General features: G+C 34.5%; 1 protein-coding gene across 7 annotated transcripts in view; it reads right to left on the bottom strand.

The window, feature by feature from the left end:
- myo9aa (myosin IXAa) overlaps window positions 1-27,627 on the bottom strand; it is a 258,992-nt gene that overhangs the window by 93,978 nt on the left and 137,387 nt on the right. For 5 of the 7 annotated variants that reach the window (XM_056462171.1, XM_056462177.1, XM_056462176.1 and 2 more), the window contains 3 exons: window positions 17,603-17,703; window positions 16,740-16,866; window positions 5,462-5,551 (listed from right to left, as the gene is read on the bottom strand). In XM_056462171.1, coding sequence (XP_056318146.1) covers window positions 5,462-5,551; window positions 16,740-16,866; window positions 17,603-17,703 — 318 coding nt within the window. The remainder of the gene's footprint in view (window positions 1-5,461; window positions 5,552-16,739; window positions 16,867-17,602; window positions 17,704-27,627) is intronic. The other 2 variants (XM_056462173.1, XM_056462175.1) reach the window with 1 other exon arrangement.

Here is a 27,627-nt window from a genome sequence, read left to right as displayed (position 1 = left end):
TAAAAGATGGATACATTTGATTAGAGATTCTTTTTTTTTTACCATATCCATTTATTCTCAATATTTTGACACTTCAAGTCAAAATGTAATGTTCTGAAACAGAAACACAGCTGTTACTACACTAAAAAAGGCTGTGTTCCACACTATTCCTTCATGTTTTCCCAACACAAATCGATTAAGTTAACTTAATGGCTTTTACAAATTTAGGTGGATTGAACATAATACAAATAAGTTGTCCCCCAAAAAACTTAATAATTGTTTTGCTTTAACCAATTTTAAATACATAGCTTGACCATAGCTTGGGTTTCTTCTGGGTGCTCCGGTTTCCCCCATAGTCTAAGGACATGCACTATAAGTTAATTGAATAAACTAAATTGGTCAAAGTGCATGTGTGTGAATGAGTGTGCATGGATGTTTCCCAGTATTGGATTGCAGCTGGAAGAACATCCACTGTGTAAAACATATGTTGGATAAGTTGACGGTTCATTTAGCTGTGGCGACCCCTGATGAAAAAGGGAGAAACCAAAAGGAAAATAAAAAAGAATATCTGCCAAAGTTATCTTTCATTCGTACGCTGTAAAAAAAACTGTTAATTAAAATCATTCATTCATTCATTTTCTTTTCGGCTTAGTCCCTTTATTAATCTGGGGTCGCCACAGTGGAATGAACCACCTAAATTATTATTTAATTAATTTGAGTATTTTGTGATTCACAAGTGTTTTCTTTTTATTTACGGTTCTGAACTGCATTATGGGACCTTAATCTCTGATCTGTTGACTGAAGTTGAAAACTCAACTCTACAGTTTAACAAAGGAACTTTTATTGACATTTAAGTAGTTTGAAAACTTGTTTAAGAAATAATATAGAGAGAAAAAAGACTGTATAATAATACAATGTACTACCAGTTTATTACAAGGCTTTTTGTAGCATAATATACAACACCAATCTAGACAATATATCCCTTCAAACTATTAAAAAATTCATAAACTATTAAAATATGTTCATAACTTTTTCAAACTTTTCAAGGTTAAAAGTTATTAGTAGAAAGATCAAGATCCCATAATGCAATTCAAAAGCAGAAATAAACAAATAATACATTGAAAATAAAAACATGAATCACAAAATATGGAAAACTTCTAATTTACTGACATTTTTTTCACAGTGTAGTATCTAAATGTTTGCACCTTGACAATTTTTTTAGATCAGTAAAGTTCCATCTATTATTAACCGGTTTATTTTAGTATAGTAATTTCCTAAGTAAATGATTTTAGAAAGCGAATAAAAATTGCTTTTCTCTAGGGAAATGTTATATTACTACACTGTGAAACCCAAAAAGTTAAGGTAAATCAAACCCTTTGAGGAAACTATTTGCAACAAACAATTTAAGTTTAAAAACTAATCCTAATGAGCTGTGAACTTAATCCATTTGAGTAAAAGAAGCAATTTGAGCACATAAAACAGTTAAAGCAACTCAAACTGTTTGAGGAAAGCAATTGCAACAAACCATTTGAGTTTAAAAAACTAATCTATATGAGTACTCTGAACTTACTCCAATTAAGTTGAAGGCGGTATTTAATTACCTTCAACACTGAGTTCAAAACTCTTTTCAAATGAGTAGAATTAACTTTCAGTAAATTTTGTGTTAACTACACTCATTTCATTTGAGAAAGTTAACTGCTGAGTTTTACAGTGAATAGATATCGTTATCACAATATTCAACAGCAATATGGCATATTTTCCCAGTATCTTTCAGCCCTACTACTGTAGATGTAGCCTTGATCTTGCCTTCAACTGAAGCTGAAAGAAAATGTTTTTTCAAAAGTCAACCAGACTGATTAGAAATGTTGATTCAGAAGACAATCAAACGAGCTGGAGTAGGCATCTGAGCTGGTTTCCATTAAGATCTGTGACAGCCTCACTAATTCATATTCACAAACAATCAGACATATGACAGTCTGCCATATGTGATTCCTTTACATAAGTCTGTGCATGTGTGTGTATGTGTGTGTGTGTGTGTGTGTTCTGGATCAACGCCACATGGAACATCCCACAGAGGCTTGTTTTGGTTTCAAATCACCACTAATCAAAATGGGACTAACACTGATCGTCAGTGAGGTTATCTGCCCCCAGCCATTGCTACTGTCAAACATCTGCTCCTCGCTTATGACTGTGGCAAGCTTTTAGAGATGATTCAGTAGGACTTTTTCCACAATTTGACCCTCTGTGAGATTGGCGAAGACAAGTAATACCCTCTTTCTGGAAACGTAAAGTTTGAGGCTCCAGCAGAATGGATGAGACTCAGTTTTCCACTAAATAACCTTTCATATAACGCATGATTAACACGGGGCTTCAGCGTCAACGCTTGATGGAGGGCATGTCTGAAGTTGGGGCTGATGCGTTCATCATAGCAGCATCAGTCAATGAAATTAGTCCACAATTGGCTTTTGTCTGAGCTAGGGTATTTGCATAAAGGGATCTGATTGGCTGACGCTTCCGTTGAGCAACACTGCTGAAGCGGTGCCAACGGATCTACAATTCAGTCCGGCAATGCTTGACGTCATCCATTCAAAGTGAATGGGAAGCGTTGACGCTGACGCCGACGTCCCATGTGAATGGGGCATCAGGGTGTGCCGTATGGGCCATATGATATTTGTCAATCTGTTACAACAATGTGCACATTTTGAGCACTTTAAAGCAACGTTCTCTATATGTAGCATGTGAGTTTTCCAATTAGAATGATACTAGAATGTCTTTAAACATATTCACAAATCAGTATTTTACTGTCAATAAAATGTGGATATTTTCTTTTCTTGTTTTTTTATTTTTTATTTAATTTAATAAATTTGAAGGTATCGAGTTAAATACAAAAAGTATTACAAAATCACTTTATATTATTTCATAAAATGATAAATAAATATTACAAAGCATTTAGTTGCCTAGTTCTTCTTATTATTTTGTTAATTAAACGATGCATCAATCTGATGCATGTGGCTTTTTTGAAGCTTATAAAGTCAGTGGTCCATGGCAAGCCTAGGCCAACCATGCACAAAAAAAATTAAACTAAAACCCGCCTCATTATTATTATTGTTACCTCATACACGAAAATGTTAAGGGAAACATATGAAATGTTAAAGTTAGCAGCAAGCAGAGTTCCAATGAACAGCAGATTCAAGGACTTTTAAAGCACCAAGTTAAAATTAAGCAATTTTGTAATTCACACCCTATTATACACCGTAAAATGCAATTATTTGAATTTTTGACAGTGTGTCAACAGTGGCGCAGAGGGTAGCATGATGTGTGGAGTTTGTATATTCTCCCACGTGTTGGCGTGGGTTTCCTCCGTGTGCTCCGGTTTCCCCCATAGTCCAAAGACATGCGCAATAGGTTAAATTTAATAAGCTAAATTGCCCATAGTGTATGTGCGGGAAAGCAAGAGTGTACAGTATGGGTGTTTCCCAGTGTTGGGATGTGGCTGGAAGGGTATCTGCTGTGTAAAACGCATGCTGAATAAGTTGGCGGTTCATTCCGCTGTGGCAACCCTGGATTAATAAAGGACTAAGCCGAAAAGAAAATGAATAAATGAATGAATCAATTTTTGAACACTGCCTTAGAATGATTAAATAAATGATCTTAAGCAGCTTTGACACAATCCACACTGTAAAACGTGCTTTAGAAATAAATACTGATTGACTTTAATTGATGTCTGACATCAATTTTAAATTTAAACCATTTTAAGCTTGTGCAATATTGAATTTGTTTCAATAAAATGTTGATATGTTGAACAGACCAGTGACAAGTTTGAGCTTTTATGAGTTTTCTTGAACTGATAATGTAACATGGTAAATTGTTTTAATTTCATCATTCATATGATCAATAGTTAAATATAATGTGAAACAACAACTTAAGTTGAAACAAAGATCTCTCCAAGTTGAGTTGACTCACAATTTTAAGGCAGCTGGAGAACTTGAGTTTGTAAGTTTAACCAATGTGAAACATTTTACAGAGTATGTGCATTAAATATGTCATTTAAAAATATGTTAAGTGAACTTAATAGTTCAAAGTTGGAACAGATATATTTTACATTTTTTACATAAAATCAACTTGCCACTTTAAAGGCAACAGGTTAACTCACTTTAAGTAATTGCTTTTTAATAAAAAAATAATAATAATTGGTCATGTTCAAATAAACTTTAATAAAATATGTTAAATTCAATACTAATGGTTTCTGAAATATTGATCAAATCTGTCATAATTTTTGCACAAGATTTAAATGTAAGATTTTTTAAATGAAGAATTTCTCTTTTTTCTTTCTGTTTTTAATATAACCACTAGCAAAATTCATTTCAAATTTAATTTAAGCACTTTCAAGAACCCATGTTTGTTTTATATACTTCCCAGGCCTTGAATCCACATAGCTGAAATTCAAGTACTTTCAAGAAGTGTGGGAATCTTGTTACTTATGGACAACTAGTATCTGTAAATCTAACATAAAACGAGGACAGAATGTGCTTTTAAGATTCACTTTCATTTACTATTGATGAATGCACAACTGAAGTTTACATAGTGTGTTTCTTTGATGCATTATTTAATTTAAGATTAGAGAAGACTGAGAGAGTCAAATGATTAATACTTAATGTCAAATAAGTAACTGAATAGTCCATTAAAACCATTCACAACATTATTCATTTTACTACAGCCAGCAAGTCATTGCTAATACAGAATATACAATACATTGACCAGTACTAGTCAGAAGAGGAGAAAACATTTATTTGTGGTTCTATGAATGTCTCGAGTCTATATTTGCAAGGACTTTAACATTTAAATCTGTAAGCATATGAAGTTCAAGGAATTTATTAAGTCAACCAAAATGGTGACCGTGAACGTATGATTTTAATAAAAGCGTTCACCAGTTCATTATTTACAGATGACAGGAGAACAGACTCCTAATGCTGGAAAAAACCTCTGAAAAACCCCATGGCTGGTTCTAATTATGATGATGGAGCATGAAGAAGCCCTTGAGAAACATATTACAGCACTGTAAGCTTCATGTGATTGAGGCGGTGAATGAAAAAAAAATAGGAATAAAATAGAAAATATATGAAATTTTAACTGAAATCTCACTTTTGGATGAGTTCAAAAACAGCCACATAAAGACCTTCATATTTAGAACCTGACCACATTCATATGAACATCACTTTCAGTTTGTTGTCATGCATTACTGTGCTCCACAGCCATCCTACTATATATCATTTTAATCAGTGTAAATTACTTTCCAGTCAATTTGTTCATGCTTAGGTGTGTCCTTAACATAAAGAAATGAAAGAAAATCTCTTGAAACCTCTACATGATCATAAGCTAATTTCAGCCTGTGTAGTTAAAACCATCTCTACTAAGAGAATGTTAAGACTATGATTGCCTTTTTAGTTTGCATAAAGGCAGATATTTCTTATTTTTTGCTTACCTCTGCTAGTTTGTAGGGGACTATCAGCTTCTCGCCCACTGTCACAGTCTTCCGTGTGGTCAAAGCCTCAAAGAGCATCTCCTCCTTGACCTGTAGAACAACAAAATAGCTTCTTCATTTGTGTTGCATTTTTGGAGAACGTGATAAAATCAAATTAAAAGATTTTAACATTGTGTTGTTATCAACACTGTATGCTGATTCTCCAGTTCCACCATATGGATCACAGTAAGACTTGAACTCAAGCCAGTGTTGAGTTACAGTACGTACTGTAGATGAACAAGGACTAATGGCAAATGGGAGAAATGTATATTCAACTGTTGACTTTAGGGCCTGCACCTTTGAACTGTCATTTAAACATCCGGTAGACCTCAGAAAAATAAGACAGAATGTGTTTAATGTAACACACTGTATTAGTGCAGATTTTAATTTTAACACTCATTATGTAGCAAATTAAAAACTACACCGCATTAACACTAGAACTACAGAGGCAGTCATTTTGACCATTTTTAAATGTTGTATTTAAGAACTTTGTTCAAATAAAAATCATATTACTATAATACCCTGACTTTTCCTAAATGTGTGTATATTTCATTCTACACTATAAATAATGCTGAGTTCCACACAATTCCGTGAGCTTAATCGTTTTTACAAATTTGGTGGATCGAACACAAAACAATTAAGTCTGGCCAAAAAAAAAGCAAGAATTGTGTTGATTCAACTTACACCACTCACAATAAGTTAGGGATATGGTTGTTTACATGAGTGCTTTTCCTATTTGCTCTGAATTTTAATGAAATAAGTAAAAGTTCCCTTTGATATTACTAATAATATATGAGAATAAACACCTTTTTCGTTAGTTTAATATTAATTAGCCCAAAAAAATTAGACAATAACAATGATTGCCTCAAACAACAAAAATGGACAATGTCAGTAGTGGGTATTTCCACCATTTGCCACAATGACAGCTTGACAGCGATGTTTCATGCTCCTCACTATCCTTTTGATGTTGTTCTGAGGCAATGTGTTCCACTCTTCCACAAGTGCTTCACGCAGTTCTGCCAGGTCAGGTGGAGTATGATCATACAGTCTCTGCTTCAACTGGTCCCAGATGTGCTCTATTGGGTTCAAGTCAGGGGACATTGATGGCCATACCAATTTTCTGAAGTTGAGATGTGACAATTCTGCCACAATGTGGTGGAGCATTACCATCCATGAACAGAAAGTTGGGGGTGTGCTGGCAGAAATGGGAGAGGATGATGGGTTCTATGATGTCTCTGAGGTAAGAACCACTGCTGCATTGTCCAGGTCACATAGTCTTGTGGCTACTGTAAATGTTAACGGCAGTGTCTTGCTGTCAGTGAAGTCATCTACAACAGTTATTTGGCATTCAAGTCAAAGCGGTGGAGTCGTTGAGAATGGTTTGTCTGGAAACCCTAGTACCCTTCACATCTCTTAAATGTGCAGCTGGCCTGCAGCTGTGTGGCAATTGTATAACGATGTCTGAGGTCCTTAGGTACTGGTCATCATTGAAGTCTGGGGCTCCACTCCTGGGTCTGTCATGAACAGTAGTTTTGTGTCTTGATGCAAGTCTGCTGATGACAATTTGAGAAACACCAATTTCACAAGCAACATCTGACTGCCTGTCACCGACTCGAAGGTTAGGTGGTGCTGCTCGTCTGTTAAGTGACGTCATGTGCTTATGGCTTTTTTAATGATGGACTTGGAGCTTAACCAGCTTTTTATACCCACAGAATGTTGAAATTGATGCCACATTGAAAAAGGTTGTCTTTTGGTATTGGCCCCAATATAAGGCACACCTGTACACAATGAGTTACGCCATTTTCAGCCATCCACGGTTACGCCATCCGTCCACACTACGCCGGAGTTTTCGAGCACCGATAACGGAGCATTTTGAAAACACTGAAGAGTTTTATTGTAAAATGCTGCTTCTCCGTGTCAGTGTGGATGGGGGAAAACACAGTTCAGTCCTGCATCCTCTCCTTGTAAGTTCAGACTTCGCAAGTTTGATATGGAAAACAAACTCCCGAGGACATGTCGGGTAAATCTTCAAAGAGAACAATTTACTTTATAACCTCATTCCCATCACCCTGGCTACATTGTTTCTCTATCTTACCAATAAAATGAAAACATGATATGAGCAACTGCTTGTTTTCATTTTGATATTAACAACTTAACAAAAATATTGAGGCATCGTGTAGCTACATATTTATATGAGCGTCATCTTCACTGCATGCATATTTATAACAAAACGAGCCTAAAACATCACTGCCTCCTTTCATTCTCATTGAAAACACAAAACATACCCTCTCTTTTGCTCAATATCAGTTTTAATAATCAATAATGGTCATTATAAAAGTATAATTTACAATAAGTTTATACAATGAAGGAAATAAAGGCGAGTGATCAGTCAATATGCAGAATCAGTGTCCGCGGTTACATTGATTAATATATTAACTAGTGCTGTCAATCGATTTAAAAAAATAACTAATTAATCACACTTTTTTTGGAAAAATTAATCGCGATTAATCACATTTAAAAGACTGAAACTTGTCGTTTTGGCTATTCAAATGTAAAATTTAAATTCAAAATTTATTAGATTTTTTGTTTAACTTGTAACACAGATTTCTTCATGTAAACAACATACCCACAATAAACCAGCAAGATCCTGGCTTGACAGCCATATTTATTACAGAAATTAAAACACAGGCATATTAATGCCATTTGAATTTCAAAACATTCAATACCAATAAAGTAAAAAATTAAGTGGACCGCGAAAAAATGCCAAAATACAGGCAAATATGGAAAATTATAATAACAATAAAGTATTGAATACAAACAATTGTACTCATTGTAAAGTTGTATTGCTGTGAGTTGAGAACATTAAATATAAAGTAGAAACAATTTTGCTTAGTCCTACTTTACATTCAGCCAGTTGCTAAGACAGTCCAGTCTGTTGACATTATCGGGGACAATGTAGACCTTTTCTTTTGAATAATGTGAGCTGAGAGTGCAACGCAATCCCACAACAATTCGTAACGTTTTGATTTAGTGGCTACGGACAATGACGTTTAGGCAGGTTTGTTGCTAAGAAAAGCATGCGCGCACACAGACACACACAACACGCGCAGGAAAGGGCAGCTGGAGCGACTCCCTTCAGATTCAACACACATGATCACATTCATCAAATTTGCTTAAACTAAGCGTTTTAAAATATGGCTGTATTTCACAAGGATTCTGACACAACAACGTGAAGCAGACGCTTTTGTAAAAATTTTACATAAGTTGCGTTTGAGGGGGAAACACGTCAAACTTAATAAAAAATTGGAGGGCGAATGCTGAAAGGCAGACGAATGCGCTGCCTTTGACAGCTCGTGACTTCATCTGGCACTTTCTGAGTACATTTTACATGGACACCAATACTCTGATTTTAATATGATTAAGATAATACTCTTATTAAGATTCTAGCATGTAAGCAGTGATTTTTTATTACCTTAAAGGACCACCGAGTCACGAAATGCAGATGTTTTTCTTTCTGTTTGCCATGCGGTATCAAATTCCATTAAAACAAAAGTCGAAACACCCGAAATTGCATGAAACTCTTGAGGAAATGCTGGAGAGCCTGGTAATGTGACATTAATTGTTTTATACTGAAACTTGCCTTCAAAAAGTGCTTCCTTGGTCTTATCCATATTTCTTTGCATGTTGAACACACGTCGACCACAACAGGAAATAAAAAAAACTGCAATTGCGTAAATTTTTTTTAAGGCGTTAAATATTTCAAATTAATCACATGCATTAAAGCACAAATTTTGACAGCACTAATATTAACCTAACTTATCTTTGCGCTTAGCCAAAACACGTTACCTGAAAACAAGTAATAGATTCAAAAGACCAAAGTCGGGGAATATGTTGTTAGATGTAGACAATAATATGAATTAAATATCATATTTAACAAATATAGTGAGATTAGATCCAGCTGTTGATCCTTAATAAACAGTCCGACGTGCACAGCTCTCATATAGGTTGATGTGCTCAAAGCACGCAGCAGTGCATGCCAGAGTGTGTGTGTGTGTGTGTGATCACGTGATGTGCGTTTACAGCGACACAATGTAGACGAATGTAGTTGTTCAGAAACACTGGGTGAAACACCAGTGTGGACGCAGATTGTTTTCATTCTAAAATGCCGCTTTAAAACTAAAACGTATAGGTGTAAATAGGGCCTGAGTCTCTCACAATATCCCTAACTTATTGTGAGTAGTATATATTAAATAAGTAGTTTGAACATGTAGCAAAAGTAATTTTTTGAATGTAACACTGCTATTTTTTTTATTTGTATACATTGAATGGCTCTAACGGTCAAATTGCTACTTTTTTCTGTGTGCATTTGAAAATTCAAATACATTTTCTGTGACCAAAAACAACTTTACTTTAGACATGTTTTGAAAAATACATTTTCACTGCAGAGAAAGAAAACAAAATTATATTATTAAAATTAATAATTATAATAAATTACAAAGAGACTGCATTTTTAGGTTAATGACTTTCTAAAATATGACAACAGACATTCAAAGCTTAATTCTAAAATCTTCGAATGTAAATATGGCCTGGAGAGAATTTCAATTTGGTACAGCTTTATATGAAAGCTCAGAATGACAGCAGTTATAAAATTCTGGAAGTTCCAGTGCACAACATATTTCCTTAGTATTTACTAGCACATCAACAAAACTGTTACGAAACAAAAAGCGGTGCCGGGGTCAAAGCGGACAATTGAAATACTTCAACACTTGCTCACTGACATATCAAAGAGCTGAAATGAACCTAGCGGTGAACTGTGAGAAATATGCAGCTGGTCTGTGTATACTGGGAAAGACGTCTACTTTTAATATAGTAATTATATAAACTCGCTGAGCCTGATGTTGAGTCATTCAACTCTGTAATAGTGAACAGATGTGTAAGAGCTCATCAAAGCTCTGGACTGGCCTCATCTGCATATATCATATTGTTTTTGAGGTGCAGGCAGGTCTGCAGACTTCACACACACGTACACACACACACACACCAGCACATACACCTCCCTTCTCTGCTGTGTGAGAGTAAATGTAAAACACTTGAGCGAGTGTTCATTCTCTTGTTCCTTCAGAGGGGATTCATGAAGGCGCATGTGTGTGTGAGGATAAAGGCCAGGTTTGCTTTGATCAGACTATTAGGCCACAAGAGGTCTTTGTATAGAGAGGTATGTAGATACATTATGTATGTGTTGAGTTCAAAGGCTCTGAGCAATCACATCCTATTTCCTGCTGGCCCTCCACAGCCTTCATTCAGGAAAACTATCTGCTTCCTTGAGTAGGCCTGTTTGCTGACCAAATCCTGTGCGAAACTAACCCAGCCTTGCTTAATTTCCAAGAGATTTGCTCCAATCTCTCAGAATGTGTGCATTACAAATGCAGCAAGGTTGAACATTTTTGGATGGTTCATGGGATGCTTCTCTTGTTATAGTTCGGTATGCACGTGTTACTATGGGTGTTACTATAGTTACAGCCCCCCCCTGTATTGTGATTGTATCCAGTTTTTTTGATGACCTGCTTACATCATCTTTTAAAAGTGACTCGATTTTTTGATGACCTGCTTACATCATCTTTAAAAAGTGACTCCTATCCGATCGTCTGCATTTACACAGCACACGGCAAAGGCGCAATGACCTGGAAAGGGCGCTGACTATTCATTCATTCATTTATTCATTTTCTTTTCGGCTTAGTCCCTTTATTAATCCGGGGTTGCCACAGCGGAATGGACCGCCAACTTATCCAGCATATGTTTTACGCAGCGGATGCCCTTCCAGCTGCAATACATCTCAATTCACCTGTACCGCATGTCTTTGGACTGTGTGGGAAACCGGAGCACCCGGAGGAAACCCATGCGAACGCAGGGAGAACATGCAAACTCCACACAGAAACGCCAACTGACCCAGCTGAGGCTCGAACCAGCGACCTTCTTGCTGTGAGGCGACAGCACTACCTACTGTGCCACTGCGTTGCCCCAGGCGCTGACTAACAGCTGATCATTAAAGAGTGCTCTTTTCTTTATTCCTGTATGTAATCTGTACGCAGCTTTTGACAAGCTGTTTTACTACAGTTTATGACAGAACGGTTCTCATTTGGCCATCTTCTTTTGATATATAGGCTTTTTTAAACCTTTAGGCATCTTAATGTAATGTCCATGGCGTGATTTAGCACGTGATGTATGCCCTAGTTTGATATTAGTTAATATTGGTTACGTGGCGAACATTGTGCTCTCTCGGTCTCGTTAACATGCTTAAATACCTGTGCTATATGACAATATAAAAGCTGTTTTAGTCCTCATGTATGAGATTTAAGATTTGTGACTCTGTTGAAGTCTGTTCTGAAATGAAAGCGTCTGAGTTTACATCACTTGCTATGGTTTTAATGATGCGCAACTCGCATTGACAGGTAAAAGTCCGATCTACCTGCTTACACTAAAGACACGGGGACAGAGATCCAATTCATATCGGATAAATTTCCACATACGAACAAGGCCTGAATCTGATTTCAGTAAATCGGAATCCATGTGATTTGTTCCTGCTTACACGTACATGGGCCATATCCGATCTGTGTCACATGGGAGAAAAAAAAATCTGAACTGAGTCACTTGAACAGTGCAGTGTAAATGCAGCCTAAGAGTCTAATGAGTCAGTGTCAGAGTTTAAAGTGAAAGTATATATTTGTGGAAGAATTAAAAAAAAACAGCCAAAATGAAAGAAGCTGTTGTCAATATTAATAATCCACAACAAAACACTAAATTTAAACTTTAAATTTAAGGCCTTTTCATACACTCTGCGCAATAAGGCTCAAGATGTGTATGGTGCAATTTGTTGCTATTTTCAGGTCACCGCAACTCTAATTTTCACGTTTTGAGCCATGTTGTTTAAATAGCAAATCCATTTGTGCCACTTTGTGGACTCATGTGTTTGCTGGTCTAGAAAGGAGATGTGTTAAGGTGCATTGTTGGCACGTTGCTATTTTGAGGAACTAGACCGCGCCTTTGATCATCTAAAAGCTGGTCTAAAGTCCAGCGTGTTACTTGTGCGTCTATGCTTTCAAATGCTTACACATTGCTTAATATACAGAGATGTACAAAATTACACAAATATCTTTACATGTGAAAAAAAATAAAGGATTAAAATGGCATTAAAAGGTTTTTTTCCGTTTATTCATGAAAGTTTGTTTTTCATTCATTCATTTTCTTTTCAGCTTAGTTCTTTTATTAATCTGGGGTCACCACAGTGAAATGAACTGCCAACTTATCCAGCATATGTTTTATGCAGCGAATGTCCTTCCAGCTGCAACCCATCACTGGGAAATATCCATACACACTCATTCACACTACGGCCAATTTTAGCTTACCCTATACCACATGTCTTTGGGCTGTGGGGGAAATCGGAGCACCCAGAAGAAACCCGCACCAACACAGGGAGAACATGCAAACTCCATACAGAAATGCCAACTGACCCAGCCGAGGCTCGAACCAGCGACCTTCTTGCTGTGAGGCAACAACTCTACCCACTGCACCACCACATCACACAAGTTTGCATTTGTATAATGTTATTATTATTAGCAGTATTATTTATCATACGCATATTTATATTTGTTTTAATAAAAACAAGCTTAGATTTGTCCACCTGTCGGGATTTGGAGTTGTATGCATCACCATATGGGGCATAAGAAAAGGACGCGTGTTTGGATATAACTCAGTTTTTGAGCACACTTCATTATTATTGTCCATTTATTTGTTCACTGGAAATAGAACTTAATTTAGAAATAGTTTTGAAAGAAATCTTTGCACTTAACAAATTAAATATGTAGGCTAATGGATGTCTTCAGTGGAGTGCATACAACACCATTTCCTTACTCCACGAAAGTAAAGTAGGAAAGTAAACAGTAAAAGTGAAGAGAAAGAGGAAGCTCGTTCTTTATCCTCGTGCTGCAGATGGTCTGTTTAAATGTTTTCTCGCTAGTGAAGCGTTCAGTTTTTCCCCTTACAAAGTAAATAGCATGTAAATAGCAAATGTGCCATGGCTCGACGCAACTGACTCTACATTTCGCATAAATGCAGGCTGAAGCATGTATTTCCAATGAGCCTGGGCTTGAACAAAACAATTCTGTGTCCCAAGTTAAAATACACTTCAATTGATATTCCAAAATTATCTGGATGGTCTACTACAGTGCCTATAGAAAATCATCATACCCTGTGAAAATATATACCTTTACTCACATTACTCCCTGCTGTGGAAAGAACTATGGGTAGGGCCAGACAGAATCTACTGAAATTTTTTTTGTTATTTCTGTGGAAAATTTTGTAAAAAATCTGCGAATTTATGCAAAATAATTTTAGGAGTATCATAAATAACAACTAAGTATTTGAAATAAAAAAAGAAAAAATAACTTTTTAACATTTATTTAATGTTTATGATGCAAATCCAATTAGATCCACTGGTCCATTGGTAAACAGAGCAAGTCTCTCATATAATTTATCTACTAAAATACAGAAAACATTACTTTTCAAATGGTTTTGTAAATAAATCATAGGAACATTTTAATATTATTATCATATCACAATAATATTAGTAAAATTAATTTTAAAACGGAAAAAATATAAATTTACACACATTAACACATGTAAATACATAGACTCAGTAATGGGCTGAAAATCTGCGGAAATCTGCGGATTTCTGAAGTTGTAAAAAGGCACAGGTTATAAGATGGCTACAAAAGCATTTCAAAGGCTGCCAAAGTTATTTGGAATGTGATTTGATTTCAGGCTGAATGACAAATAAAGGGGTTAGATGATTTTCTATAGGCACTGTATATCCATAAAAATATGAATTGTAAATCTGTGCACACTCTAATAACTAATATTGGCCTCAACACATATTATGCTGGATGTTGATACACTGTAAACATAGCAATAATGTGCAAAAACATGATGGATATGCAAAATGACAGGTCTACTGCAGGTAAAGAGGTTTGAATGATTAATATTTAATATTTAACCAGATTCAAAATATTGACTTAATGTTAGACTTGTTAAAGTCCAGCTGCACAAAACACTGTGAACTTTTATAACAATATGCTTGGTCAATAACTTCAGAATGACTTATTAGGCAAAAATCAGAAGATTTCTCAGCATGAAAGACCTATAAATCTCAGACTAACATGCTGCTTCATCTTAAATGCACTAGGAATTTAAATATAAAAGAAATGTGGAAAAAGTTAACTGTGACAAGATGATCGACAGCACAGTTTAATTTGTCCATTAACGATGAAGCTGTATGTCCCAAAGTTTGTCTACTTTTCTGTTACACACTGTGAATTATTTATTTTTCTTCACCAGAACAGTATGTATTTTTAGGGCGTAATGTTAGTGGGTGAATTGTGACACAGCATTAGCTTTCTAGTACCACTTAGACCTTGATTAGCTTGTTCAGGTGTGTTTGATTAGGGTTAGAGTGAAAGTCAGCAGCACTGCGGCTCTCCAAGAACGAAATTGGCCACCTTTGATTTATATCATCAGGGCAAAAACAACAATTATACGCGCAACGGGTTTCTTTGATTCTGAATACAACAACTAAAACTTTGCTCTGAGAACGTGATGCCCATGTAAACAATTACGCCAGTCTTTTTAACATTTTATACATTTATAATATAATCAGAAGTTTCAGAATTCAAAAATCAAATAGATTTTTCCCAGGTATTCCATACAAACACGCCTACTGAATCAATGCTTCAGTCACAGTGAATCTCAGGAAAACAGATAAACAATGACTCACATTTTAAGCGTCTACTTAAACAAATATGAAAATGGTTTCTGTAGACAGGAGTAATCCACTCATGCTGTGCTGACAACCATCATGGTGTTACAGTTTCCTATTATTTGAGATTTGTTATTTAAGTCAGGGGTGTCCAAACTCAGTCCTGGAGGGCCAGTCTCAAGCAAAGTTTAGCTCCAAGCCCAATCAGACAAATCCGGGCTAGCTAATCAAGCTCTTACCAGGCTTTCTAGAAACATCCTTGCAGGTGTGTTGAGGCAAGTTGGAGCTAAAAATCTGCAGGACACTGACCCCTCCAGGACCGAGTTTGGACAACCCTGGAGAATCTTTAATTTTCCTTTTTTGTTCCATAAATTATGAGCATGCACTTTGTTTTATTTAATTAAAGATAAAAAAAGTTTTTTGTGTGATCATTTAAACAAAGACAGCATTTTGAGGACCTGAAAATACAATATGTGACCCTAGACAACAACAAAAAATAAATAAAAATCAAAAATCTATAAAATATTAAGTAATTAGTCCCATAAGGTAATTTTGTAAACTTCCTACTTCAAAGTTTTTATTAGTAATGTGCATTGCTAAGCACTTCAATCAGACAAATTTAAAGATGATTTTTCTCAGTATTGTGATTTTTTTTTTCTTGAAGCCTCAGCTTTTAGATATACAAATAATTGTAACTCGGCCAAACAATGCACTCTATCCTGCAAGGTATATATCAATGAAAAATGTGTTTATTCATCTTTCAGGTGATGTATGCATCTCAATATATAAAAAAATGACCCTTATGACAGGTTATATGTACCAGGGTCACATACCGTATATGTAAATAGGCTTAAAACTGCCATTTTTGAAAAATGCATCATTATCATTTCAGTGTAGACAACAAAAACAGTCATATTGTGTGCAAATTGCATGTTCAGTTTATAGGCATGCAAAGGACTTGACAAAGTTGTACAAGACAGTCTATAGAGCCGTTTGTGTGCATGCAGATAACGTACATTCACAAGGTGACACAACCAACTACTCTCGATTAATTGCATCCAAAATAACAGTTGTTGTTTTTTTACTTAAAATATATGCGTGTATTATATTAATTATATATTATGTATACGTAATACACACACATAAAAACAAAGTATTTTTAAAAATTGCATGAATATTTAAATATTATATAAAAGCTGTATCTTATACATATACATTTCATATCTAAATATAAATAAAGATTTGCTAAATATATGTCTGCATGTGTGCATCTACATATACACATATTAAGTATACACAGTACGCGCACATACTTTGTTAAAACAAACTTTTATCTTGGATGTGATTAATCACAATTAATCTTTGACCAGCACTATAAAAAATAACACTCATTTAAGTATACATTGTGATTTTGTGATGTTGTTATTGTACCTCAAGCAGCTCTGATACTACTGGCAGAACTTCAGGATTGCAGATGTCAATGGAGTCATCCCGGTAGATCTTCTTCTTATATCGGATATTCCCTAAATGAAGAATAGCTGACAGCAAAGAGAATATCCTGCAAAGAGGAAAACAAAAATCATGTTCCTGAGTGAGAGATACAAATGGATAGAGACACAATTATAACATTCATTCCTTTTAAGCAGGTAGATTTTTAACCATTTTAATTTTTTTGCTTAGATAATCCTGATTAATGAGACTTTCTTTCTTTTTTTCTCCCATGAAGCACAGAAAGAAATATTTTATGGATCTTACTGGTAATTTATTTCACATATGCAACTACAAACAATATAAAATATGAGCAATTAGCCCATCCAATAACATTTACCCAACTGCCGATTTCTCCTAAAACTACACAATATCTTTGTAATAAACAGTATAGATATTACAGTAAGTGTTATTCAGTGATTATCTTTCAACCTAGTGATACAGTATAGTATCAGTGTTCAAAAAATGTTTCAAAAGTTCTCTAAAAAAATGTCAAAAACTCTCATGAATGCAAACAAAGCATGTCAGGATTTGCAAAACCCTCATATGATTTCAGGAGATTTAAAATACAGAGCATTTTTATGATGATTCTTTTTGTTGTTGCAAAGATTGAAGGCTTTGAAAAAAATACAAGATGTAAAAAAAATAATAACCTTTGTACATAGAACAGCATTAGTTTTTCCAAAAAAAGAATAAGTAGTTTTCTATGTAAACTGTTATTTGAGAGAACAAATATTTAACATAAGCTCATAACTACTGGAATCGTAAAAACTGTATGCAAAGCTGTGTGTTTTGGAGAAACTCACTGTTTACGCGTGGTGGGAAGGAAGCCCACCATCTCCATAGCCAGCTGCAAGCGCTCAAAGTCATGCTTAAGATCCTCCCCTTCCACTGTGAAGCAATCCTGCTGGTGTCCACAAGAAAAGGAAAGTTACCAGACCTCCAAACAATAAAACACCATTTCATTCACCGTGGGTGGTTTGCTGTGCAAGCATTTTATTTAATGACCCCACAGCAGACATATGCCAATATACAACTATTCAATATATTGTGATAATGAACAAGCTCAATATTGATATAGTGGGCCCTTCAAAACAGTGAATAATTATTTATCATTTCAAGCTTTAAAGTGTTTTTTAAAGTATTTGCAGTGATGTTCATAACAGCTACATATGCTTGGAGACTTTTTTTAGTTCATTATTAGTTCAAACATGAACATTATACATGTTAACCTGTCCTAATACATGCTGAAATATTGAATGAAAATAGTCACTATTTATATGTCTTACTGTACTTTAATTGTGCGTTCACATTTCCGTCAACAAGAGCATCAAAGTAGAACACATTTATTTTCAATGGGAGCCATCATTGAAATCTGGTGAAAGTGGTATGGTAAATTTTGGATGGTGTGATAGTCAAGGAGAGTTAAAATCAGGTCAGCTTTATGGTTATGAGCTATGACATGGTTTAGTGGCAACCTATCATAATGAACAAGTCTACCACTTGAGAGGATTCTAGAGTGTGGAATGATGGACACTTCACGCACTCAATGGCCACTGCTTTTCCCGCGTAGCGGAAGAGGCGGAGCTATCGGGCACTGATGTTGGATTACATTATTTTAGTTTGGATTGTGGAAGCAAAGTTCTCCTGCGAGATTGATTATATCGCCTCCTGATGGTGAACGAGGTTATACTCATGGTAGGTATTATTTGATAGTTTGGTCATTTATTTCACTACGGCCCATTTCCACTGAGTGGTACGGTACAGTTCGGTTTGGTACACTTTTATGCCCATTTCCTCTGTCAAAAGGCGTACTAAACCGAAGCGTACCACTTTTTGGTCACCCTTTGCAAAGGGTACCAAGTATACCAAAAGGCGGAGCTAGATGCGCAGCTGAAAGATATTGGTTTACAGAGAAACGTCATTCGCTCGCGAAACAAGCCAGAATGAAAACAATGGAACTGCCATGTTTTAAATACACAGCCGAGTGATTACACCGTAATAATATATACATATAATAACAAGCCATGGTCGACCCGAGCTCAAACAAACCTTGTCGTTGTCATTGTCTTGATGAACAGCCACAAATCCAAGGAGGAGATTCTACCCTGTGCCCCGTAGTTTTTTTACAAGCCAGTCTAAAGCGTGAGTGGTTTCGCTTTCTTGCTAGCGCTCGTGTCTATATTTGAAATAATGAACTTCTTGAGCTGATGATAATAACGTGTGCGTGATTATAGAAGTGCTTTTGAAAACCCGATCCCTTCAGAAACTGACAAACACGAGAGTGACGCATAAAAAAACAAAGGATAAACCAAAAAAAAACAAAGGAGCAAATTATTTTTTCAGCAAACGTAAACAAACTGCCATGTTTAACTATCATCATCACCTTTTGGACTATTATGAACTCGCAATGATGGAATTACTTTCTAACAGAGGTTACATGTGCTGCTGAAGATTAAGGACACAGATGAGAGGTTTGCACTGACTGTGGGCTATATTTCGTGTTGTTTTTGAACCCAATATGGGCTAAATGTAAGCTGTGTGTAGTTTTTTTGTAATTGGTAACATATTGGAGACTGTAAGGGGCTGTATGTGCTCATATATGTTGCATTTATTTATTTATTTTATGTAATTGCAGACGTTACAGTAGGTTATTGATCATTGGTCATTGATCTGCAGTTATAATCAAATTATGTTCATAGAAACGTTAGTAATAAACATTTATACACAAGAATGTATGTGTATAAAGTCTCTGTTTTGTGAGAAGTGCTTCTCATGTGATATGTGAACGGCCCATTCAGGTTTACTTTGACATTCTCTCGAGTGAAAATGACATTGACTGAAACTTTCTGTCGTACACCACGCCCACCAAAAGAGTACCATTAGTACCCTTTTAGCAGTGAAAAAGCAAGCCTGATAGAGGTGACCCGTACTGTACTGTACCACTTAGTGGAAACGGGCCATAATTTGGCAACAGACAAATGTCATCGGGGAAAGGCTTTGATTTTCCGCTTAGTAAAAAAAACATTAGTGTTTTATTTGGGACAACACTCATATACTAAGCTGTTGAGTGTGTAAGTGAATAGTGGATAAGAGTATAGTGTATAGTGTGCCATTTGGGAGGCAGCTACAGTATTCAAAAAAACAGTATGCGAGATCCCGGATGACCTACTACTTCCGGCGAGATTCTGAAGTGCGCATCAGATGAACTCTATAATATCCCCTGATGCTTCATGAGAGAATTCATGAATGAGAGTGAAGCGATGGCAACTGACATCATGTGGCAAAACTGTGGTTTTAGCGTCCACAAGACCACACTGTACCCTGAGTTTAGGAAAATTCTCACCCTGGCCGGAGTTTTCAGGAAGTTTTGGTTTCATTCACCTGATTGAATGAATGACTGACTGCATTTTTTATTTTATTTTTTTTAACATTGACAGTGCTAATGGCAGGGCAGCTGGAGCAAATGGCCCTCTCACTGGTGGCAGTGTGAACACTCGGTAACACTGTGCAATAATAAAGCTTTTATTAATGTTAGATTATGTTAATTTGTTAGTTAATGCCTAATAATGCGTTAAAAATCATAGCACTGAACTGATTACAATTGAGAATACAAGTAACCGTTTTACTACATGTAGTTGATAACTAAACATAGCAGTTGTATTTTTTAAATAATATTAACAGTAATAATGTTAGCAGTAAATCAATCTTTTTACCATAATTTACTATGACCCTTTATGTGAAGCTGCTTTGACACAATCTACATTGTATAAGCGCTATACAAATAAAGGTGAATTGAATTTAATTGAATAATGCTGATATTAATCATCCATCCTAGCATTTACTAATGAGATTTGATCATGTTACCTGTACTTAATAATCCTTCAGCTATTTAATTTGGTAAAGTATTTGTTTAGTCTACACAATGCTTTATGTACAATATTTTATTTTGTTATTATACATGTTAAAGTAAACATTTTGCAGCTTAGGTCAATATCAAGATATCAATATCAATTAATCTGTAACACTTTAGAATAATGGTCCATTAATGTAAGTTAATGTATTTACTAATATTAACCAAGTATGAATAATCTTGTAAAGCATTTATTACTCATTAGTTTAACTAGACCTGTCACAATATTCAATATATCGACTTATTGCACAACACATGGACATGACCTCAATCATTTATGGTGATGCAATATATATATCGCGCATACTTAAAAAAAACTATTATCTCTATCCCTATGGGAGGTGTCAGTCTCAGTATGGTTAAAAAAACACTGTAGTATTTACTATAAATTACTATACAGCAGTCAACATGTGGATCATCAGTTTTCATCAAAGTTGTCCTAACAATATTGAACAACACCCTTTTTTTGATTTTTGATTGACTTTAAATGTTGACTATTGTAGTATATTCTCATGGGTGCCTGATGAATGAAAACAGATCTGTTACTTTTACGTACAAGTTCTGTCTAACTTGCACTTTTTTGTTAACATTTGTTTATTTATTTTTTTATTTACTTGTTTAGGATATATGTTTTCACATTCTGATTCTAATACCTAATAAATAAATGGTTAAAATGACTATAATAAAATAAATACTCTTAAGAATAAAATATTATGGGTTTTTTTAAAGAGTATACTTGCATTGTGATGCTATTATAGTGTCAAAATGGTCTTAAAATCTGAATAATAGCGTTTATCGCAATCAATTTTGGTGCTATATATATCGTACCACAAAAAATAGACATCGTGACAGCATTAACTAATGCATTGTTAAAATCCAATGTTGTGCTTGTTAACAATAGCTAATGCACAGCGAGTTTGCATGAACTAAAGTTATTTAATTTTAATAACACTACAGTTACTACAACTACAGTTAATGATGATTAAATAGAGTAGTAAATGTATTACTAATTGTTTGTTCATGTTAGCAAATAGATTAACTAACATTAATTAATTGACCACTATTTTAAAGTTAAATTATAAACCTACTCTATAGTATCTGTTCAGAAAGCTCACAAATATTATGATGTCCTGTTTTAATTCTACTTGTTCCAGCACACCAACGGATAATAATCCATTTTTATGCATTTACAGTAAAGTCGAGCTGCTTTTGGGAGTTTTATGTGTTGCTGATGCTCCAGAGAGGATCTGTCAAGGTTTATTTGATTGACTCCGAGCACCATGTCATTATGAAGTTTGGTCAAAAAGGCAGAAGTTGCCACATTTTCTCTGGTTGAAAATGAAGGCCCTGGTGAATGTTAGCATATGCATGTTTTGCGCACGCAGTGGAAAAAGTCTGGGTGATTTGCTTTTAACACACAAAGCCTGGAAATCTGGCACACCAGCGATGGCAATAAGAGACATAGCAATTTATGACTCAATTCATGTCATCAAATGGAACTCGATTAGAAAACAGCGAGGAATGAGCTGTGGATCAACTACAGTACATCCAACAAAGAAAATCTGGATAAATCAATTTACAGTTTATTAAAAATATGAAATAGTCCAAAAAATATTTTCCATCTGCAAGATAAGTGTATCTCAGTGTAATATTAAATAATTTAATAATATGTAAATTCATATTATATTTACTAATTATATTTAACATTTTGCTAGGCTTATCAATAATTATGACAATATATTAAATTAAAATGGGGTCTCAAGCATTATTAAAGCAACATTAAAGTGTAATAAAGCTTTATTTTTTCTCATACATTACAGTATGTCCTGTTTATTTTTTTTCTGAGCAAAGTAAAGACTATAATACATTTTTACCATGGTTTAGAAGACCTCCACACCCACTAATCCCCCTAAAATAATTTGAACAAGAAACATGTAATGACATATGAAATGAAGTGAATCACAGCGAAGCTCCAAAAATTGTTCATTGTTATTTGAAATACTTTTTCACTCTCCTTCAAACCACTAGTTTTTACCCAATTGTCAAAGTTTTTATTAATCTGAAATATAATAACATTTAGAAATATGATCACTTATTCTTTTATGTATTTTAACAATAATAAATATGTGCTTTAACAAATTATTTCCATGCACATATATATATACAGTATATATATACAGTATATATATATATATATATATATATATATATATATATATATATATACAGTATATATATATATATATATATATATATATATATATATATATATATATATATATATATATATATATATATATATATATATATGACCCAAATGCATACCTTCATTAATAGAACAGGAAGAACAAATTGAATATAAAATCAAATTTTACCAAAATTAGAATTATTACCAATGCAATCTCTGAATTTAACATAATATCAAGCAAATGTTTGAACATACACTCAAAAATGATGTTTGCTGTTCGTTCAAACTACTTATTAAAAATAAGTTGAAACAACAATTTTTGACAGTGTTTTGGGCACAACTAAATTGCTTTATGTTCAATCCACTTACATTTGTAAAAACTAACACTAACTTAATTCCTTCATAAAGTCCTAACCCATCAATTTTGTGGAACTCAGCATTGTTTTGTTTTTTTTATAGTGTATAACCAGCCACTTTATTAGGTCCAACGGCTTGTTAATGCATCTTTAAAATTAGCCAATCACATAGCAGCAACTTAATGCATTTAGGCATGTAGACATGGTCAAAAAATTTGCTGCAGTTCAAACCGAGCATCAGAAGAAAGGTGATTTAAGTGAACTTGAACGTGGCATGGTTATTGGTGCCAGGCGGGCTGGTCTGAGTATTTCAGAAACTGCTGATCTACTGGGATTTTCATACACAACCGTCTCTAGGGTTTACAGAGAATGGTCCGAAAAAGAGAAAACATCCAGTGAGCAGCAGTTCTGTGGGCACAAATGCCTTGTTGATGCCAAAGGTCAGAGGAGAATGGCCAGACTGGTTTGAGCTAACAGAAAGGCAACAGTAACTCAAATAACCACTCGTTACAACCGAGGTATGCAGAAGAGCATCTCTGAATGCACAACACATTCAACCTTGAAGCGGATGGGCAACAGCAGCAGAAGACCACACCGGCTGCCACTACTCTCAGCTAAGAACAGGAAACTGAGGGTACAATTCGCACAGGCTCACCAAAATTGGACAATAGAAGATTGGAAAAACATTGCATGGTCTGATGAGTCTCAATTTCTACTGCGACATTCGGATGGTAGGGTCCGAATTACGCATCAGCAACATGAAAGCATGGATCCATTCTTCCTTGTCTTAACAGTTCAGGCTGGTGGTGGTGGTGGTATAATGGTGTGCGTGAAATTTTTTACTTTGGGCCCATTAATACTAATTGAGCATTGTGTCAACGCCACAGCCTACATGAGTATTGTTTGTTGCTATAATGTCAATATGGACCAAAATTTCTGAGGAATATTTCCAACAACCTGTTAAATCTCTGCCATGAAGTATTAAGGCAGCTCTGAAGGCAAAAGGGAATCCACCCCGGTACTAGTAAGGTGTACCTAAGTGATTGTATATGTGTAACATATATACTACAGTGTGATTAGTATTGATTTATATTATCAGCCATCATACTTAGCGTTGTAAATATGAAAAGTACTATAATTGCATTAACTTTGCAAAAAAACAGAAGCATATCAGTCCTGAATCCTAAAATCAGCTGGCATTTTTTCATAATGGCATCATCCCTAGTCGTCATTACAAGGGCTGTCAGCACCTCCAACCGCTCTTTCACTACAGTTGTGCAAAGTGTTGTGAAGCAGGACCTCTGCCATCTACTGCGGTTGATTCCAGCTGGCAGAGAAACGGCTTCCTGCTCACAACAACGCAGTCAATTTTACACACACGTCCTCCCCGTAATGAGACAGTGTCTCCTTCATCGCCTCGCTTCATTACTGATGCCAAAATTATAGCATACCAGAGCAGTGGAAAGGCAAACAGTGCTGAAACGCTAGAAGCTTTATGGTTCAAACCAAATCCTGTCCATTTGTTTTCTCTTCGTCACATTTGGAGAGTAGGACATGTTTTAAAATGCCTTTTCTCATGTTAAATGTAAGACTTCTCAACCAAAACAGAACTGAGGAAACAGACAGACAGGTTACAATTTGAGTTTGAAGCAAGTTGACACTATATATGACATATTAGTGGTTAAAAGCTTGTACCATTTTTTTTTTAATGTTTTCAAAAGAGGTATTTTCATCAAGACTGCATTGGATTGACAAAAACACCATAAAATGTCATATTTGTGATATATTCTAAACAATTGGTGACACGGTGGCTCAGTGGTTAGCACTGGTTCGAGTCCCGGCTGGATCAGTTGGCATTTTTGTGTGGAGTTTGCATGTTTTTCCTGTGTTGGCGTGGGTTTACTCCGGGTTCTCTGGTTTCCCCCACAGACCAAAGACATGCGCTATAGGTGGATTGAATAAATTAAATTGGCCGTAGTGTATGAGTGTGAATGTGTGCGTAGGGATGTTTCCCAGTACTGGGTTGCAGCTGGAAGGGCATCCTCTCTGTAAAATATATGCTGGATAAGTTGGCGGTTCATTCCACGGTGGTGACCTCTGATGAACAAAGGGACTAAGCCGAAGGAAAATGAATGAATGAATGAATGAATTGTCAACAATCAAAAGTTTTCTACTTGAATATTATACAACTAAGAATTCATCCCTGTGATGGTAAACGCTGAACTTCTTGCCATTGTTACACTGTAAAAAATACTGTAAACATTGCATTAAATGGTTGATTAAACAAAATGTGCTTAATTATAAAATTAAGTGAACTTGATAAATCTAAGTTGCAACAGAAATACTTTATATTTTTAATGTAAAATCAACTTGTCACTTTTGAGGCAATGGGTTTACTCACTTTTTAAAGTAATTGCTTTTTACAGCGTAGTCCAGTTACTTTTATTTTCACATTACTCTTCAAAAATCATTATCTTCTGGTAATTTGGTGCTATTTTTTATCAGTTTTGAAAACAGCTGTTACTCAATCATTTGACAATGTTTTTGTTTAGTACAATTAAATAAAAAATAAACAATTAAAATAAACAATTAAATTAAAATGAAAAGAAATTGTATTCAACAAAGATTTAAATAAAGTCAAGTGACAGCACTGTAAAAAAATGCTGGGTTCCACACAATTCCTTCATTTTGTCCCAACACAATATTACAATTTACAAATTTAAGTGGATTGAACATAAAACAATTAAGTTGTCCCAAAAAACCCTCAAGAATTTTTTTACTATTTTTTTTATATTTTTGAGTAAGGATATTTGTAGTAGTACAATATATTTAATATATATAGTACAATATATGTACTATATTTATATAGTAGTAGTATTTATATTAGTCATTAGTATACTTTTTGTATTATTTTATACATCCTCTATACATGAATAAACAAGTGTCCATGTATGGTTAGTTAGAATTGAACAATATCTGGCAGAGATAAAAAAAAAAATAATAATAAATGTTGAGAGAATTGACTTTAAAGATCTTAGAAACTTCAAAAATTCTAAGAAAAAAAAAATGTTTTTTTAATCACAAGATAAGATCAAAATAGATAACTTTAAAAAATAATATAAAAACTATAATAATAAACAATAATATAATAAACAAATGAATAAACAATTATTATTATTATTAATAATAATATAATAATATTGTTATTAATATCATATAACTTCCCCCCAAAAATTGATGCAAATTGGTCAAATTGATGACCACCACTATGTATACTTAGTATAAAAATATATGTATACTATGTATACTTGTATAAAAAACAAAAACACACAAATAAATAAACAAACAAATAAATATGACATTAGCAAAGACATTAGTACAGCAAAACATTTTTAGAATCATGAATGCATTGTTCATGCACTTTCATGCATTGTTTTCTCATTATGCAAAGATTGACAATATATAGCAACTCGCATATAAAGACACATTTAATTATACATTTACACTAAAGTATATCAAAACAAGAAGCACAAATTAGCCACAAAAATGAGGGTTTTATATCCAAACATCCACAGCTTTACACCCTTGATAGAGAGAGCATGAAGACACACCACTAACAACCAGGAAAAACAACATCATAAAAACAGCAATCATGCCACCATCATACCCCTGCTGATTTGGTCACTGGTTTGTGTGATGTTTCCTTGTACTGTGTTCATGTTTATGTCAGAACTTGTACAATCCTGATCAATCTAAAGTATGTGATCTTCTGTGGTATGAAGAGAAAAAAAAACAGCATCGCAATCAGATCTCCATCAGAAACTCAGTCATGACACGGAATGACAGAAAAATCTAGTTCTGTTTTCTGCATTTCTAAGGAGAATAAGGAAATGTGCTTACTTCTTTTATTTATTTATTTATTTATTTATTTATTTATTTATTTATTTATTTATTTATTTATTTATGTGTTTGTTGTCAAAGTGTGATAGTTTTTGGGATTTTTATTATACATTTTATTTGACATGTTCCCCACCAAATTCATTGATGGTTCATTATGCCACAGACTTTTTTGATGCAAAAGTGAGTTTCATGAATATAATGTGCTTGCATTGTTGTTTATTTTATTACAAATTCTCTTCATTGGTTGATTCACTTGACTTGCACAATTCTAAGGCCTCTATATTACAATATTAGTAAAATCTGACATTGCAATATTTTGTTTTCCTGCGACATATATTGCAAAATGAATACAATTTCACTAGATGCCTCATATAGCTCTATTTGCGTTGATTTTGTAAGGGTGTGAATCATGTATAATAAAAATTAAACATTTGCAAGAATAATTACAATAAAGCAAAAAAAAACAAAAAACAA

The sequence above is a fragment of the Danio aesculapii genome, chromosome 7 (assembly GCF_903798145.1).
Source record: "Danio aesculapii chromosome 7, fDanAes4.1, whole genome shotgun sequence".
In the NCBI taxonomy this organism is placed as follows: domain Eukaryota; kingdom Metazoa; phylum Chordata; class Actinopteri; order Cypriniformes; family Danionidae; genus Danio; species Danio aesculapii.
Note: the sequence above shows the minus strand (reverse complement) of the source record. Positions and strands in the feature narration are given on the sequence as shown.